The sequence below is a fragment of the Chiloscyllium plagiosum genome, unplaced genomic scaffold (assembly GCF_037043375.1).
Source record: "Chiloscyllium plagiosum isolate Xiang-an unplaced genomic scaffold, Cpla_swu_hap1 HiC_scaffold_5, whole genome shotgun sequence".
Classification (NCBI taxonomy): Eukaryota; Metazoa; Chordata; class Chondrichthyes; order Orectolobiformes; family Hemiscylliidae; genus Chiloscyllium; species Chiloscyllium plagiosum.
The window spans coordinates 102,146,260-102,163,159 of NW_028270143.1; the positions used below are offsets into that span (position 1 = coordinate 102,146,260).

General features: G+C 41.4%; 1 protein-coding gene across 6 annotated transcripts in view; it reads right to left on the reverse strand.

Moving 5' to 3' along the window:
- The window catches only part of pfkpb (phosphofructokinase, platelet b), a 140,273-nt gene that overhangs the window by 100,654 nt on the left and 22,719 nt on the right, over positions 1–16,900 (reverse strand). For all 6 annotated transcript variants that reach the window (XM_087987537.1, XM_087987538.1, XM_087987540.1 and 3 more), the window contains exon 2: positions 16,641–16,714. In XM_087987537.1, coding sequence (XP_087843663.1) covers positions 16,641–16,714 — 74 coding nt within the window. The remainder of the gene's footprint in view (positions 1–16,640; positions 16,715–16,900) is intronic.

Here is a 16,900-nt window from a genome sequence, read left to right on the forward strand (position 1 = left end):
GGCTGAACAGGCTGGGGCTGTTTTCCCTGGAGCGTCGGAGGTTGTGCGGTGATCTTATAGAGGTTTACAAAACTATGAGGGGCATGGATAGGATAAATAGACAAAGTCTTTTCCCTGGGGTCGGGGAGTCCAGAACTGGAGGGCATAGGTTTAGGGTGAGAGGGGAAAGATATAAAAGAGACCTAAGGGGCAACTTTTTCATGCAGAGGGTGGTACGTGTATGGAATGAGCTGCCAGAGGATGTGGTGGAGGCTGGTACAATTGCAACATTTGGGTGGATATATGAATAGGAAGGGTTTGGAGGGATATGGGCCGGGTGCTGGCAGGTGGGACTAGATTGGGTTGGACTGAAAAGTCTGTTTCCATGCTGTACATCTCTATGACTCTGTGACTCTAATATTCAAGCAATGCCAGCTAAGATGACTCAGCCACACTGCTAAAATGGATAATGGTCACCGCTCAAAAGCCACTCCGTGTGGAAAACGTGATGAATCCAGAAAAACCAACTGTGCAGCCAAAACTAATATACAAGGACTCATGAAAATCAAACATCATTTTCTGCCAAACTGACTTCAATGACTGCAAATTGTCTGCATGTAACCAAAACACTTGGCAGTGATAGAGCATGGAAATTTGAAGAACTAATTCTTCCGATTAAAAAGCAACATCACAGGATGGAGTGTCAGACAGTAACCCCTGCATCAACAATTGTTGCCTCCATTGCAACCTACATGCCTTTCTTGAACAGGACTACAACTCCCACTTTAAAACTCACAACAGACGAGCTGAATCATTAGTAACATTGCAAAGCCAAAGGATAGTGCAATCAGAATATGAATCAAAAGATTCAAATTCAAATTTCAGTATTGTAGTTTCAGAACTGCACCAAGTTTTAAAAAACTAAACTTAAAAATAAAAGGTTGGTGGCAGTAAAAAGTGGTCATGATAATCAATTTAAATGGGACACTAGCACCCTTTGTTTGACTGACCTTTGCTGCTGTACCAGATTCACAGCAACACAGATGATCATCAGTTTCCCTCCAATGTGGCCTAAGAAAGTCACTCCAGTTTTACTAAGACAATACAAGGATTAACAAGATCGTTAGCACACAGATAACAACAGTTTAAGATCAATTACCATATTCGAGCACTTCATTTATGCTGTGGCTACTGCACTTCCACAAGTCTGTCATTATACATTATTAGGTGCAATGTGCACAGTTCTAGTTACCCACATTATACGACAGATATTAATAATGTGAGACCCATACTGTGGGAAAGACATTAATCATGTGAAAAGGGTATACAGTCATAATTCATGAAGATGTACAGCACAGAAATAGACTCTTCGAATCAACTCGTTAATGCCAACCAGATATCCTAAATAAATTAATTTTCATTTGTCAGCATTTGGCTCATATTCTTCTAAATCTTTCCTATTCATATATCCATCCCGATGCCTTTTAAATGTTGCAATTGCACCAGCCTCCATTTCCTCTGATTGCTCACCTTCTGTATGAAAAAGATGCCCCTTACATCCCTTTTAATTTTTTCCCCTCTCACCCTAAACCTATGCCCTCTAGTTTTGGATTCCCGCACCCAAGGGAAAAGACCTTGTCTATATTCCTTTCCATGCCCTTCATAATTTTATAAACCTCTATAAGGTCAGCACTCAGCTTCCAACGCTCCAGAGAAAACTGCCTATGCCTGTCCCAGGATGCTGCCTGAATTGCTGTGCTCTTCCAGCACCACTGATCCAGAATCTGGTTTCCAGCATCTGCAGTCATTGTTTTTACCTTTATAACTCAAACCCTCCAACCCTGGAAACATTCTTGTAAATCTTTTCGGAACCTTTTTCAAGTTTCACAACATCCTTCCTATTGCAGGGAGACCAGAATTGCACACAATATTCCAAAAGTGAGCTAACCAATGTTCTGCGTAGTCACAACATGACTTCCCAACTTCTATACTCAATGCTCTGACCAATAAAGGAAAACAAACCGAATGCCTTCTTCACTATCCTATCTACCTGCAACTCTACTTTCAAAGAACTATGAATCTGCACTCCAAGGTCTCTTTGTTCGGAACAATTCCCAGGACCTTATCATCAAGGGTAAGTCCTGCTTTGATTTGTCCTACTAAAATGCAGCACCTCACATTTATCTAGATTTCTTGATTACAAGAGCTATGTTTAAAAGAAAATCACTTCATGGAATCAGAACAAAAGCTAGGATTCAATTTGATAGAGGTGTTCCTAGAGTAAATGGCAAAGTGATTTTCCACTGTTGTCAAATTATTAAACAAGTGCATGCAGTCACAGTTATCACTGGGCCAGTGAACGGAGAAAGGAGAAGTGAGAACATAAGATGCAACAGCCACAGAAATATATAATCATCTGGATCATTGGCGGACATCTGACTCGGAATAATAATTGAAATATCTTTCACGAAAGAATATGCTCTAAACTTTCCAAGATTCAAACTCAGAAACTGAACAAATAAGAATAGATAGCAGTCACTTTCAGAGGAGAATGTCTTTCTTGTTGGAGATGACAAAAGGGCAAATACTTGGGCAAGTTATCATCCAAGAGCTTTGCCCCCTTCTCAGTACCTCAGCAGTCAAGTGGGGTGTACATGAAGTCTACTGAAGTAATCTCAACTTGCCACCAACTAAGGCCCTTAAATCCTCATCTGAAGTGGTCAATTAGCAGCCACTTCGAGGCATCGACTTAACTGTCAGGCCAATTACATGCCTTCCCAACATGCAAGAAAACTGGCTGGTTTACTGCCCTGCCTGCCATGGTATTGGGGATAGATGCTTCCATTTGCCCCATGGAGTGCAGCCACCAAAGTCCACGTCCATGCTAGGCACTAAAGTCCAGAATCTGTAGAAACTGCTAGCCAGGCCAAGCCTGGCAAGTTCTGAATTTTAGAGGTGGGTGCTGAAGGCCCAAGCTTCACAGCTTCCAATGGTGAGACATTAGACCAAGGATGGCTGGAGAGGATGATCAGGGGTGTCAGATGCCAGAGCATGGAGTTGGATTTCTGTAGCCAACCCCTCAAGCTTCATCCTTGCCTCTGATTGGCCAAGATTGGAGCATATTGAAGTCAACTCCACTAAAACCAACATGTAGGTTGCCCTGATTTTCCAATCAGTAACCCCCTACTTTTACCACCTGCCAGGAAGATAAGTAGAGCAGTCAAGAACTGTGGTCTTTAAGCAGTCATTGCCTGACAACTTAAGGCATAAGTTGGGGTGGGTAAAGATGGCGACCAATTAACTGCCAGGGTGGCAAGGCAAATGCAAACACAGCCAACTCACTCAATTATCTGGCCTTCTCTCCAAAGTCCTCACCCACTCCAGGGAGGTGGAAGTTGTGGCTGTAGTGCTTTGGGCTTTAAATTTATTCTGAGAATAAATGTAATGTCAGAAAAACTGTAAAGAACACTTTGGCAATCACCAGTCAGTGTACTGGCAGATTCATTGCGTGTCCTTGAATCTGCATGACCTTCAATTCTCATGGCAGATACTCTTTCAATAACCTCTGTCGATGACAACATATAGCCCAGGGAGAAGATTAATTGCAAGAAGGATTCACACAAAATGATCTTCAACATAATGTGGATAACCAGAGCTATACATGCTACTTCTGCCAAGACCTAATTAAGCAATCAACAAAAGTAAACCACTGAGGATGTCTCAGCAGCCTTTCTTGAACCACTGCAAACTAAAGACCCTGCAAATAAAGGGATAATAATATACTGGATATAAAATTGGCTAAAGTACACAAAACAGCAGAGCAGGGAGCAGTTGTTTTCCAGATCGAAGGAAATCATAACATCACAGGCAGCATGGTGAATTGGCGGAAGCATTAAGTAATTGGTTTGCTTCATCTTTGCATCATCTGGTCATAATACTGGAAAATGGTATTAGAAATGATGTAAATATATTCATAATAATGGAGAAAAAATATTAAATGAATGAATGAAATTCAAAGTGCTCCGGACAGATGGCATCCCTGCAGTTGAGAAGAACATCAGATAGAAATAGCAGAAGTGTGACTACAGATATTTAATAATTCACTAGAAAATGTTGTAAGGCCAGAGGCTTTTTAGATTCATATTGAAGAAGTGAAATAGAACGATCAACGTTATGCTAATGCACTGAAAAATAATGAAATCCTATAAAGAGAGAATATAATAAAACATCAAGGAACCAAAAATTATAATCATGAATAATAACCAAAAGTGAAACTCTTGCTTGACCTACTTCACTCAATTCTTTCAAGAGGCATCAAAGATTAAGTAATTTTAATGTGTACATCTAAATGTCAAAACCAAATAAAATAGACTAATGAGTAATGGCACAGGAAGCAAAGGTCTCCCATTTAGGATGAAGATGAAGAGGAATTTCTTCTCTCAGAAGGCCATTTACATTTGGAATTCTCTGCCTCAGAGAGCAATGGAGGCTGGATCATTGAATATATGCAAGGTTCAGTTGGATAGATTTTTGATTGACGAGGAAGCTGAGGAATATGAGATCAGGAAGAAAGTGATGTTAAGTCCACAATCAGATCAGCCATGCTCTTATTGAGTTGTGGGGCAGGCTCAAGGGACCCATAGGTCTAGTCCTGCTACTTCTTATGTCATGGGTAAAGTAGTGCAAATAGCTAGCTGGCGTAAAGAGAGAAAAAACGAGAGTAGGAATAAAGGGTAGTTATTCGGAATGACAAAAGGTTGAAAGTGTTACCTCAAGGATTATTGTGGGCGATTTAGCTATTTGAAAGTGAAAATGCAGTTTACAATTTGTGGATGAAATCAAATGGGAAGAAACAATCTCCTGAGGAGGAATGCAAAGAATATTCAAATTTTAATAAACTTGTGGATTTGTAGTTGATAAAATAACTACAACTTTGCTAATCATGAGGGTTTTTTCTATGGTAAGAAAAATCAGGAGGCCACATAACACTTGGAAGATTTTAATCTAAAATAGGGTAAAGGAACAAGGTGAACTATGAGAACCAATAAAAATCAGTGAAGTCACTGTGCAGGCCTTTACAAAGCAGATCATGTACTCGGATTCATTTTAAGAGGATAAAATTGAGAAGCAGAGATGTCATGATAAATTTGCATTAACATTTTGCGAGATCATATTTGTGTGCTCTGTGTGGTTCCATATCACATTTTATAAAATGGAATTTGACATACTTAGACTTCTTACAGTGAGGAAACAGGCCCTTCGGCCCAACAAGTCTTCACCGACCCGCAACCCACCCATACCTCTACATTTACTCCTTTCACCGAACAATACGGGCAATTTAGCATGGCCAACTCACCTGACCTGCACATCTTTGGACTGTGGGAGGAAACCAGAGCAAACCCACACAGACACGGGGAGAATGTGCAAACTGGACACAGTCAGTCGCCTGAGGTGGGAATTGAACCCGGGTCTCTGGCTCTATGACGCACCACTGTGCTACCCACATGTAGTCAAGGGTGAAAAACGATTTGCAGGATTAATAGCAATACTAAAAGACTCTGCCAATCAGACATAAGGTGTTCTCCATTTCTTGAGGCTGAAATTGTCAATAAAAGAGGTTGTTAAAATTAAGGGAAGCTTTTATCGGAGTAAAGACTGAGAAAGTGTTTTCAAGGAGAACTTGAGGTCATCAATACAATACCATCATCAAGAAATTAATTTGGGAATTCAAACGCAGCTTGTTGCCATAGTAGTTGTGGAAAGCTGTCAAAATAAGGCTCAGAAATTCTTTATCCCGATTAACTGTTTATAAAAGTGTCAAAGCTCATGGTCCTTTCTCTTTGGTGTAAACGCTGCCTGATGACCTCAATCCACAAGTGGCAATCAAACACACATGGATTCCATTGTCAAATCTATAAACAAACTCGGTCATTTTCAATAGTACCTTTGAGGTCGCTTGAGGAGATAACTGTCTATTCATGTTTTTTTCAGGATAAACAGATGGACTTTCAAGCGAAGATGTCAGATTTCTATTCAACTCTTTAAAAGCATAAATTAGTCAACACTCTAAAATTAACATAAAAATCCAGTTATTAGGTTCAAATGAGAAGTGCACTTTATCCATGAGGAAAGTACTCTAATTCATGTGACCATTTACAGAATACTGGTCAATTTCATGATTGTCTTCGAGGAATAAGCCTCATGATCATAGAATCCCTACAGTGTGGAAACATATTATTCAGCCCATCAAGTTCACACCAACACTCTGAACAACATCCCACCCAGACCGACCCGCACTTCCCTATCAGAAATGGGATAACAAGAATTCAGAGAAAGTATATTCCACAAGAATCCAGAGAAAGTATATTCCTGTTCGGGTGAAAGGGAAGGTTGGTAGGTATAGGGAATGATGAAAGAAATTGAGGGCTTGGTTAAGAAAAAGAAGGAAGCATATGTCAGGTATAGACAGAATAGATCGAGTGAATCCTTAGAAGAGTATAAAGGAAGTAGGAGTATACTTAAGAGGGGAATCAGAAGGGCAAAAAGGGGACATGAGAAAGCTTTGGCAAATAGAATTAAGGAGAATCCAAAGGGTTTTTACAAATATTAAGGACAAAAGGATAACTAGGGAGAGAATAAGGCCCCTCAAAGATCAGCAAGGCGGCCTTTGTGTGGAGCCACAGAAAATGGGGGAGATACTAAATGAATATTTTGCATCAGTATTTACGTGGAAAAGGATATGGAAGATATAGACTGTAGGGAAATAGATGGTGACATCTTGCAAAATGTCCAGACTACAGAGGAGGAAGTGCTGGATGTTTTGAAACAGTTAAAGGTGAATAAATCCCCAGGACCTGATCAGGTGTACCCGAGAGCTCTGTGGGAAGCTAGAGAAGTGATTGCTGGAGCCCCTTGCTGAGATATATGTATAATTGATAGTCACAGGTGAGGTGCCTAAGGACTGGAGGTTGGCAAACGTGGTGCCACTGTTTAAGAAGAGTGGTAAAGACAAGACAGGGAACTATAGATCGGTGAGCCTGACCTCAGTGGTGGGCAAGTTGTTGGAGGGAATCCTGAGGGACAGGATGTACATATATTTGGAAAGGCAAGGACTGATTAGGGATAGTCAACATGGCTTTGTGCATGGGAAATCATGTCTCACAAACTTGATTGAGTTTTTTGAAGAAGTAACAAAGAAGATTGATGAGGGCAGAGCAGTAGATGTGATCTATATGGACTTCAGTAAGGCGTTTGACAAGGTTCTCCATGGGAGACTGATTAGCAAGGTTAGATCTCACGGAATACAGGGAGACCTAGCCATTTGAATACAGAACTGGCTCAAAGGTAGAAGACAGAGGGTGGTGGTGGAGGGTTGTTTTTCAGACTGGAGGCATGTGACCAGTGGAGTGCCACAAGGATTGGTGCTGGGTCCTCTACCTTTTGTCATTTACATAAATGATTTGGAAACGAGCATAAGATGTACAGTTAGTAAGTTTGCAGATGACACCAAAATTGGAGGTGTAGTGGACAGCGAAGAGGGTTACCTCAGATTACAACAGAATCTGAACCAGATGGGCCAATGGGCAGAGAAGTGGCAGATGGCGTTTAATTCAGATAAATGTGAGGTGCTGCATTTTGGGAAAGCAAATCTCAGCAGGACTTATACACTTAATGGTAAGGTCCTAGGGAGTGTTGCTGAACAAAGAGACCTTGGAGTGCAGGTTCATAGCTCCTTGAAAGTGGAGTCTCAGGTAGATAGGAGAGTGAAGAAGGCGTTTGGTATGCTTTCCTTTATTGGTCAGAGTATTGAGTAGAGGAGTTGGGAGATCATGTTGCGGCTGTACAGGATATTGTTTAGGCCACTGTTGGAATATTGCGTGCAATTCTGGTCTCCTTCCTATTGGAAAAATGCTGTGAATCTTGAAAGGGTTCAGAAAAGATTTACAAGGATGTTGCCTGGGTTGGAGGCTTTGAGCTATAGGGAGAGGCTGAACAGGCTGGGGCTGTTTTCCCTGGAGCGTTGGAGGCTGAGGGGTGACCTTATAAAGGTTTACAAAATTATGGATAGGATAAATAGACAAGGTCTTTTCCCTGGGGTCGGGAAGTCCAGAACTAGGGACCATAGGTTTAGGATGAGAGGGGAAAGATATAAAAGAGACCTAAGGGGCAACCGTTTCACGCAGAGGGTGATACGTGTATGGCATGAGCTGCCAGAGGATGTGGTGGAGGCTGGTACAATTGCAATATTTAAGAGGCATTTGGATGGGTATATGAATAGGAAGGAATATGGGCCTGGTGCTGGCAGGTGGGACTAGATTGGGTTGGGATAGCTGGTTGGCATGGACAGGTCGGACCGAAAGGTCTGTTTCCATGCTGTACATCTCTATGCCTCTATCTCTGTAACTTTGCATTTGCAAGGGCTAATCCAACTAACCTACACATCCTTGAACACCACAAGCAATTTAGCATGGCCAATCCACCTAAACTGCACATCTTTGGACTGTGATAGGAAGCTCTCTCAGACACCGGAAGAATACGTAAACTCCACACAGACAGTCCCTCTCGGCTGGAATCAAACCCAGGTCCGTGGCATTGTGAGGTAGCAATGCTAATCACTGAGCCACCATGCCGTCCCTCATCACAGAGCAGTAACAACGTAATTCATTTATCTTGCAGCATCTAATAATGACTTTTAAAGCTGGAGTGAACTTTCAATCTAATCTGTCAAATAGTGCCCACCTCTATAACAGGTTTTTCCCAAGGTGAACAAGCTCAAAGCAATGACCAGTGGGAATCTGTTGGTAAACTTAAAATTTTACTTCCATTTTCCACAGTGAGGTTATTTGTGGCAGAGAAAGTGAGGACTGCAGATGCTGGAGATCAGATTCAAAAAGTGTGGCACTGGAAAAGCACAGCAGGCCAGGCAGCATCCGAGAGGCAGGAAGGTTTATGTTTCGGCATAAGCCCTTCATCAGGAATGGTGGTGAGCTGCAAATTCAAGCTTTCACTGGCAGACAGGTTGCTTGACAATGGCAGCCTCTCCCTATTGCAGGGAGACCAGAATTGCACACAATATTCCAAAAGTGAGCTAACCAATGTTCTGCGTAGTCACAACATGACTTCCCAACTTCTATACTCAATGCTCTGACCAATAAAGGAAAACAAACCGAATGCCTTCTTCACTATCCTATCTACCTGCAACTCTACTTTCAAAGAACTATGAATCTGCGCTCCAAGGTCTCTTTGTTCAGAACAATTCCCAGGACCTTATCATCAAGGGTAAGTCCTGCTTTGATTTGTCCTACTAAAATGCAGCACCTCACATTTATCTAGATTTCTTGATTACAAGAGCTATGTTTAAAAGAAAATCACTTCATGGAATCAGAACAAAAGCTAGGATTCAATTTGATAGAGGTGTTCCTCGAGTAAATGGCAAAGTGATTTTCCACTGTTGTCAAATTATTAAACAAGAGCATGCAGTCACATTTATCACTGGGTCAGTGAACGGAGAAAGGAGAAGTGAGAAGATGCAACAGCCACAGAAATATATAATCATCTGGATCATTGGCGGACATCTGACTCGGAATAATAATTGAAATATCTTTCACGAAAGAATATGCTCTAAACTTTTCAAGATTCAAACTCAGAAACTGAACAAATAAGAATAGATAGCAGTCACTTTCAGAGGAGAATGTCTTTCTTGTTGGAGATGACAAAAGGGCAAATACTTGGGCAAGTTATCATCCAAGAGCTTTGCCCCCTTCTCATTACCTCAGCAGTCAAGTTAGGTGTACATGAAGTCTACTGAAGTAATCTCAACTTGCCACCAACTAAGGCCCTTAAATCCTCATCTGAAGTGGTCAATTAGCAGCCACTTCGAGGCATCGACTTAACTGTCAGGCCAATTACATGCCTTCCCAACATGCAAGAAAACTGGCTGGTTTACTGCCCTGCCTGCCATGGTATTGGGGATAGATGCTTCCATTTGCCCCATGGAGTGCAGCCACCAAAGTCCACGTCCATGCTAGGCACTAAAGTCCAGAATCTGTAGAAACTGCTCGCCAGGCCAAGCCTGGCAAGTTCTGAATTTTAGAGGTGGGTGCTGAAGGCCCAAGCTTCACAGCTTCCAATGGTGAGACATTAGGCCAGGGATGGCTGGAGAGGATGATCAGGGGTGTCAGATGCCAGAGCATGGAGTTGGATTTCTGTAGCCAACCCCTCAAGCTTCATCCTTGCCTCTGATTGGCCAAGATTGGAGCATATTGAAGTCAACTCCACTAAAACCAACATGTAGGTTGCCCTGATTTTCCAATCAGTAACCCCCTACTTTTCCCACCTGCCAGGAAGATAAGTAGAGCAGTCAAGAACTATGGTCTTTAAGCAGTCATTGCCTGACAACTTAAGGCATAAGTTGGGGCGGGTAAAGATGGCGACCAATTAACTGCCAGGGTGGCAAGGCAAATGCAAACACAGCCAACTCACTCAATTATCTGGTCTTCTCTCCAAAGTCCTCACCCACTCCAGGGAGGTGGAAGTTGTGGCTGTAGTGCTTTGGGCTTTAAATTTATTCTGAGAATAAATGTAATGTCAGAAAAACTGTAAAGAACACTTTGGCAATCACCAGTCAGTGTACTGGCAGATTCATTGCGTGTCCTTGAATCTGCATGACCTTCAATTCTCATGGCAGATACTCTTTCAATAACCTCTGTTGATGACAACATATAGCCCAGGGAGAAGATTAAATGCAAGAAGGATTCACACAAAATGATCTTCAACATAATGTGGATAACCAGAGCTATACATGCTACTTCTGCCAAGACCTAATTAAGCAATCAACAAAAGTAAACCACTGAGGATGTCTCAGCAGCCTTTCTTGAACCACTGCAAACTAAAGACCCTGCAAATAAAGGGATAATAATATACTGGATATAAAATTGGCTAAAGTACACAAAACAGCAGAGCAGGGAGCAGTTGTTTTCCAGATCGAAGGAAATCATAACATCACAGGCAGCATGGTGAATTGGCGGAAGCATTAAGTAATTGGTTTGCTTCATCTTTGCATCATCTGGTCATAATACTGGAAAATGGTATTAGAAATGATGTAAATATATTCATAATAATGGAGAAAAAATATTAAATGAATGAATGAAATTCAAAGTGCTCCGGACAGATGGCATCCCTGCAGTTGAGAAGAACATCAGATAGAAATAGCAGAAGTGTGACTACAGATATTTAATAATTCACTGGAAAATGTTGTAAGGCCAGAGGCTTTTTAGATTCATATTGAAGAAGTGAAATAGAACGATCAACGTTATGCTAATGCACTGAAACATAATGAAATCCTATAAAGAGAGAATATAATAAAACATCAAGGAACCAAAAATTATAATCATGAATAATAACCAAAAGTGAAACTCTTGCTTGACCTACTTCACTCAATTCTTTCAAGAGGCATCAAAGATTAAGTAATTTTAATGTGTACATCTAAATGTCAAAACGCATTTGGTAATGTACCAAATAAAATAGACTAATGAGTAATGGCACAGGAAGCAAAGGTCTCCCATTTAGGATGAAGATAAAGAGGAATTTCTTCTCTCAGAAGGCCATTTACATTTGGAATTCTCTGCCTCAGAGAGCAATGGAGGCTGGATCATTGAATATATGCAAGGTTCAGTTGGATAGATTTTTGATTGACGAGGAAGCTTAGGAATATGAGATCAGGAAGAAAGTGATGTTAAGGCCACAATCAGATCAGCCATGTTCTTATTGTGGGGCAGGCTCAAGGGACCCATAGGTCTAGTCCTGCTACTTCTTATGTCATGGGTAAAGTAGTGCAAATAGCTAGCTGGCGTAAAGAGAGAAAAAACGAGAGTAGGAATAAAGGGTAGTTATTCGGAATGACAAAAGGCTGAAAGTGTTACCTCAAGGATTATTGTGGGCGTTTTAGCTATTTGAAAGTGAAAATGCAGTTTACAATTTGTGGATGAAATCAAATGGGAAGAAACAATCTCCTGAGGAGGAATGCAAAGAATATTCAAATTTTAATAAACTTGTGGATTTGTAGTTGATAAAATAACTACAACTTTGCTAATCATGAGGGTTTTTTCTATGGTAAGAAAAATCAGGAGGCCACATATCACTTGGAAGATTTTAATCTAAAATAGGGTAAAGGAACAAGGTGAACTATGAGAACCAATAAAAATCAATGACGTCACTGTGCAGGCCTTTACAAAGCAGATCATGTATTCGGATTCATTTTAAGAGGATAAAATTGAGAAGCAGAGATGTCATGATAAATTTGCATTAACATTTTGCGAGATCATATTTGTGTACTCTGTGTGGTTCCATATCACATTTTATAAAATGGAATTTGACATACTTAGACTTCTTACAGTGAGGAAACAGGCCCTTCGGCCCAACAAGTCCACACCGACCCGCAACCCACCCATACCTCTACATTTACTCCTTTCACCTAACAATACGGGCAATTTAGCATGGCCAACTCACCTGACCTGCACATCTTTGGACTGTGGGAGGAAACCAGAGCAAACCCACACAGACACGGGGAGAATGTGCAAACTAGACACAGTCAGTCGCCTGAGGTGGGAATTGAACCCGGGTCTCTGGCTCTATGACGCACCACTGTGCTACCCACATGTAGTCAAGGGTGAAAAACGATTTGCAGGATTAATAGCAATACTAAAAGACTCTGCCAATCAGACATAAAGTGTTCTCCATTTCTTGAGGCTGAAATTGTCAATAAAAGAGGTTGTTAAAATTAAGGGAAGCTTTTATCGGAGTAAAGACTGAGAAAGTGTTTTCAAGGAGAACTTGAGGTCATCAATACAATACCATCATCAAGAAATTAATTTGGGAATTCAAACGCAGCTTGTTGCCATAGTAGTTGTGGAAAGCTGTCAAAATAAGGCTCAGAAATTCTTTATCCCGATTAACTGTTTATAAAAGTGTCAAAGCTCATGGTCCTTTCTCTTCGGTGTAAACGCTGCCTGATGACCTCAATCCACAAGTGGCAATCAAACACAAATGGATTCCATTGTCAAATCTATAAACAAACTCGGTCATTTTCAATAGTACCTTTGAGGTCGCTTGAGGAGATAACTGTCTATTCATGTTTTTTTCAGGATAAACAGATGGACTTTCAAGCGAAGATGTCAGATTTCTATTCAACTCTTTAAAAGCATAAATTAGTCAACACTCTAAAATTAACATAAAAATCCAGTTATTAGGTTCAAATGAGAAGTGCACTTTATCCATGAGGAAAGTACTCTAATTCATGTGACCATTTACAGAATACTGGTCAATTTCATGATTGTCTTCGAGGAATAAGCCTCATGATCATAGAATCCCTACAGTGTGGAAACATATTATTCAGCCCATCAAGTTCACACCAACACTCTGAACAACATCCCACCCAGATCGACCCGCACTTCCCTATCAGAAATGGGATAACAAGAATTCAGAGAAAGTATATTCCACAAGAATCCAGAGAAAGTATATTCCTGTTCGGGTGAAAGGGAAGGTTGGTAGGTACAGGGAATGATGAAAGAAATTGAGGGCTTGGTTAAGAAAAAGAAGGAAGCATATGTCAGGTATAGACAGAATAGATCGAGTGAATCCTTAGAAGAGTATAAAGGAAGTAGGAGTATACTTAAGAGGGGAATCAGAAGGGCAAAAAGGGGACATGAGAAAGCTTTGGCAAATAGAATTAAGGAGAATCCAAAGGGTTTTTACAAATATTAAGGACAAAAGAATAACTAGGGAGAGAATAAGGCCCCTCAAAGATCAGCAAGGCGGCCTTTGTGTGGAGCCACAGAAAATGGGGGAGATACTAAATGAATATTTTGCATCAGTATTTACGTGGAAAAGGATATGGAAGATATAGACTGTAGGGATATAGATGGTGACATCTTGCAAAATGTCCAGACTACAGAGGAGGAAGTGCTGGATGTTTTGAAACAGTTAAAGGTGAATAAATCCCCAGGACCTGATCAGGTGTACCCGAGAGCTCTGTGGGAAGCTAGAGAAGTGATTGCTGGAGCCCCTTGCTGAGATATTTGTATCATCGATAGTCACAGGTGAGATGCCGGAGGACTGGAGGTTGGCAAACGTGGTGCCACTGTTTAAGAAGAGTGGTAAAGACAAGACAGGGAACTATAGACCGGTGAGCCTGACCTCAGTGGTGGGCAAGTTGTTGGAGGGAATCCTGCGGGACAGGATGTACATGTATTTGGAAAGGCAGGGACTGATTAGGGATAGTCAACATGGCTTTGTGCATGGGAAATCATGTCTCACAAACTTGATTGAGTTTTTTGAAGAAGTAACCAAGAAGATTGATGAGGGCAGAGCAGTAGATGTGATCTATATGGACTTCAGTAAGGCGTTTGACAAGGTTCCCCATGGGAGACTGATTAGCAAGGTTAGATCTCACGGAATACAGGGAGACCTAGCCATTTGAATACAGAACTGGCTCAAAGGTAGAAGACAGAGGGTGGTGGTGGAGGGTTGTTTTTCAGACTGGAGGCATGTGACCAGTGGAGTGCCACAAGGATCGGTGCTGGTTCCTCTACCTTTTGTCATTTACATAAATGATTTGGATACGAGCATAAGAGGTACAGTTAGTAAGTTTGCAGATGACCAAAATTGGAGGTGTAGTGGACAGCGAAGAGGGTTACCTCAGATTACAACAGAATCTGGACCAGATGGGCCAATGGGCAGAGATGTGGCAGATGGCGTTTAATTCAGATAAATGTGAGGTGCTGCATTTTGGGAAAGCAAATCTCAGCAGGACTTATACACTTAATGGTAAGGTCCTAGGGAGTGTTGCTGAATAAAGAGACCTTGGAGTGCAGGTTCATAGCTCCTTGAAAGTGGAGTCTCAGGTAGATAGGATAGGGAAGAAGGCGTTTGGTATGCCTTCTTTTATTGGTCAGAGTATTGAGTAGAGGAGTTGGGAGATCATGTTGCGGCTGTACAGGATATTGTTTAGGCCACTGTTGGAATATTGCGTGCAATTCTGGTCTCCTTCCTATCAGAAAAATATTGTGAATCTTGAAAGGGTTCTGAAAAGATTTACAAGGATGTTGCCTGGGTTGGAGGCTTTGAACTATAGGGAGAGGCTGAACAGGCTGGGGCTGTTTTCCCTGGAGCGTTGGAGGCTGAGGGGTGACCTTATAGAGGTTTACAAAATTATGGATAGGATAAATAGACAAGGTCTTTTCCCTGGAGTCGGGAAGTCCAGAACTAGGGGCCATAGGTTTAGGGTGAGAGGGGAAAGATATAAAAGAGACCTAAGGGGCAACATTTTCACGCAGAGGGTGATACATGTATGGCATGAGCTGCCAGAGGATGTGGTGGAGGCTGGTACAATTGCAATATTTAAGAGGCATTTGGATGGGTATATGAATAGGAAGGGTTTGGAGGAATATGGGCCTGGTGCTAGCAGGTGGGACTAGATTGGGTTGGGATAGCTGGTTGGCATGGACAGGTCGGACCGAAAGGTCTGTTTCCATGCTGTACATCTCTATGCCTCTATCTCTGTAACTTTGCATTTGCAAGGGCTAATCCAACTAACCTACACATCCTTGAACACCACAAGCAATTTAGCATGGCCAATCCACCTAAACTGCACATCTTTGGACTGTGGTACGAAACTCTCTCAGACACCGGAAGAATACGTAAACTCCACACAGACAGTCCCTCTCGGCTGGAATCAAACCCAGGTCCGTGGCATTGTGAGGTAGCAATGCTAATCACTGAGCCACCATGCCGTCCCTCATCACAGAGCAGTAACAACGTAATTCATTTATCATGCAGCATCTAATAATGACTTTTAAAGCTGGAGTGAACTTTCAATCTGATCTGTCAAATAGTGCCCACCTCTATAACAGGTTTTTCCCAAGGTGAACGAGCTCAAAGCAATGACCAGTGGGAATCTGTTAGTAAACTTAAAATTTTACTTCCATTTTCCACAGTGGGGTTATTTGTGATAGAGAAAGTGAGGACTGCAGATGCTAAAGATCATAGTCAAAAAGTGTGGCACTGGAAAAGCACAGCAGGCCAGGCAGCATCCGAGAGGCAGGAAGGTTTATGTTTCGGCATAAGCCCTTCATCAGGAATGGTGGTGGGCTGCAAATTCAAGCTTTCACTGGCAGACAGGTTGCTTGACAATGCCTAATTTTTACTGTGCCATTAAAAATTCACCTACACCTAAATGCATCAAGTTTAACTTCCTCTATAATATTTAGTTGGCAACTAGAGGATAGCAACTTCACAGGAATATGTGGATTTTAATGCTGAGTCTACCAATGATGGAACTGTGTAGTTCAGGAAGACCAATGAAAATTGGACAACTAGTTTCAGATTTCGTCATGCAGCTTCGCATGTACAGACTCCAATGCTGCCAATTTACTCCATAACAACATTTCAGTGCTAATAATCTCATTATTATTCTTTACAGGAAATGGATCATTGGGTTGCATGAATGTGAACAGTTTGCGGCCCTTTTTGAAAATCGGCTTAACGTTTTGTTTTAGCAACCGCACATTTTACAAAAAAAAACTTGATTCACGTATCACTTCATTTTGAGTTTGTTGCAACTCAAAATAAATTACACAAAAAAGATTTAAAAAGCATAAACAAACCTCATGGATGAAATAGACTTTGGCTCCGACATAAATTCCCATACGCACCACAGCACGGACAGCAGCATTCATACCTATGGTAATAAGTGAAATCAGACATCAACATCACTCTGAACATGCTCTCAGTACCAACAAAACCAACAAAAGAAATGAGATGCAGTCACCCATGCTTTAAAATAATTTCCCCATTTCACCTGACATGTACACAATTTACACAAGGATACTATTGAACTGGAACACACTTCTCCATATTAGAAGTA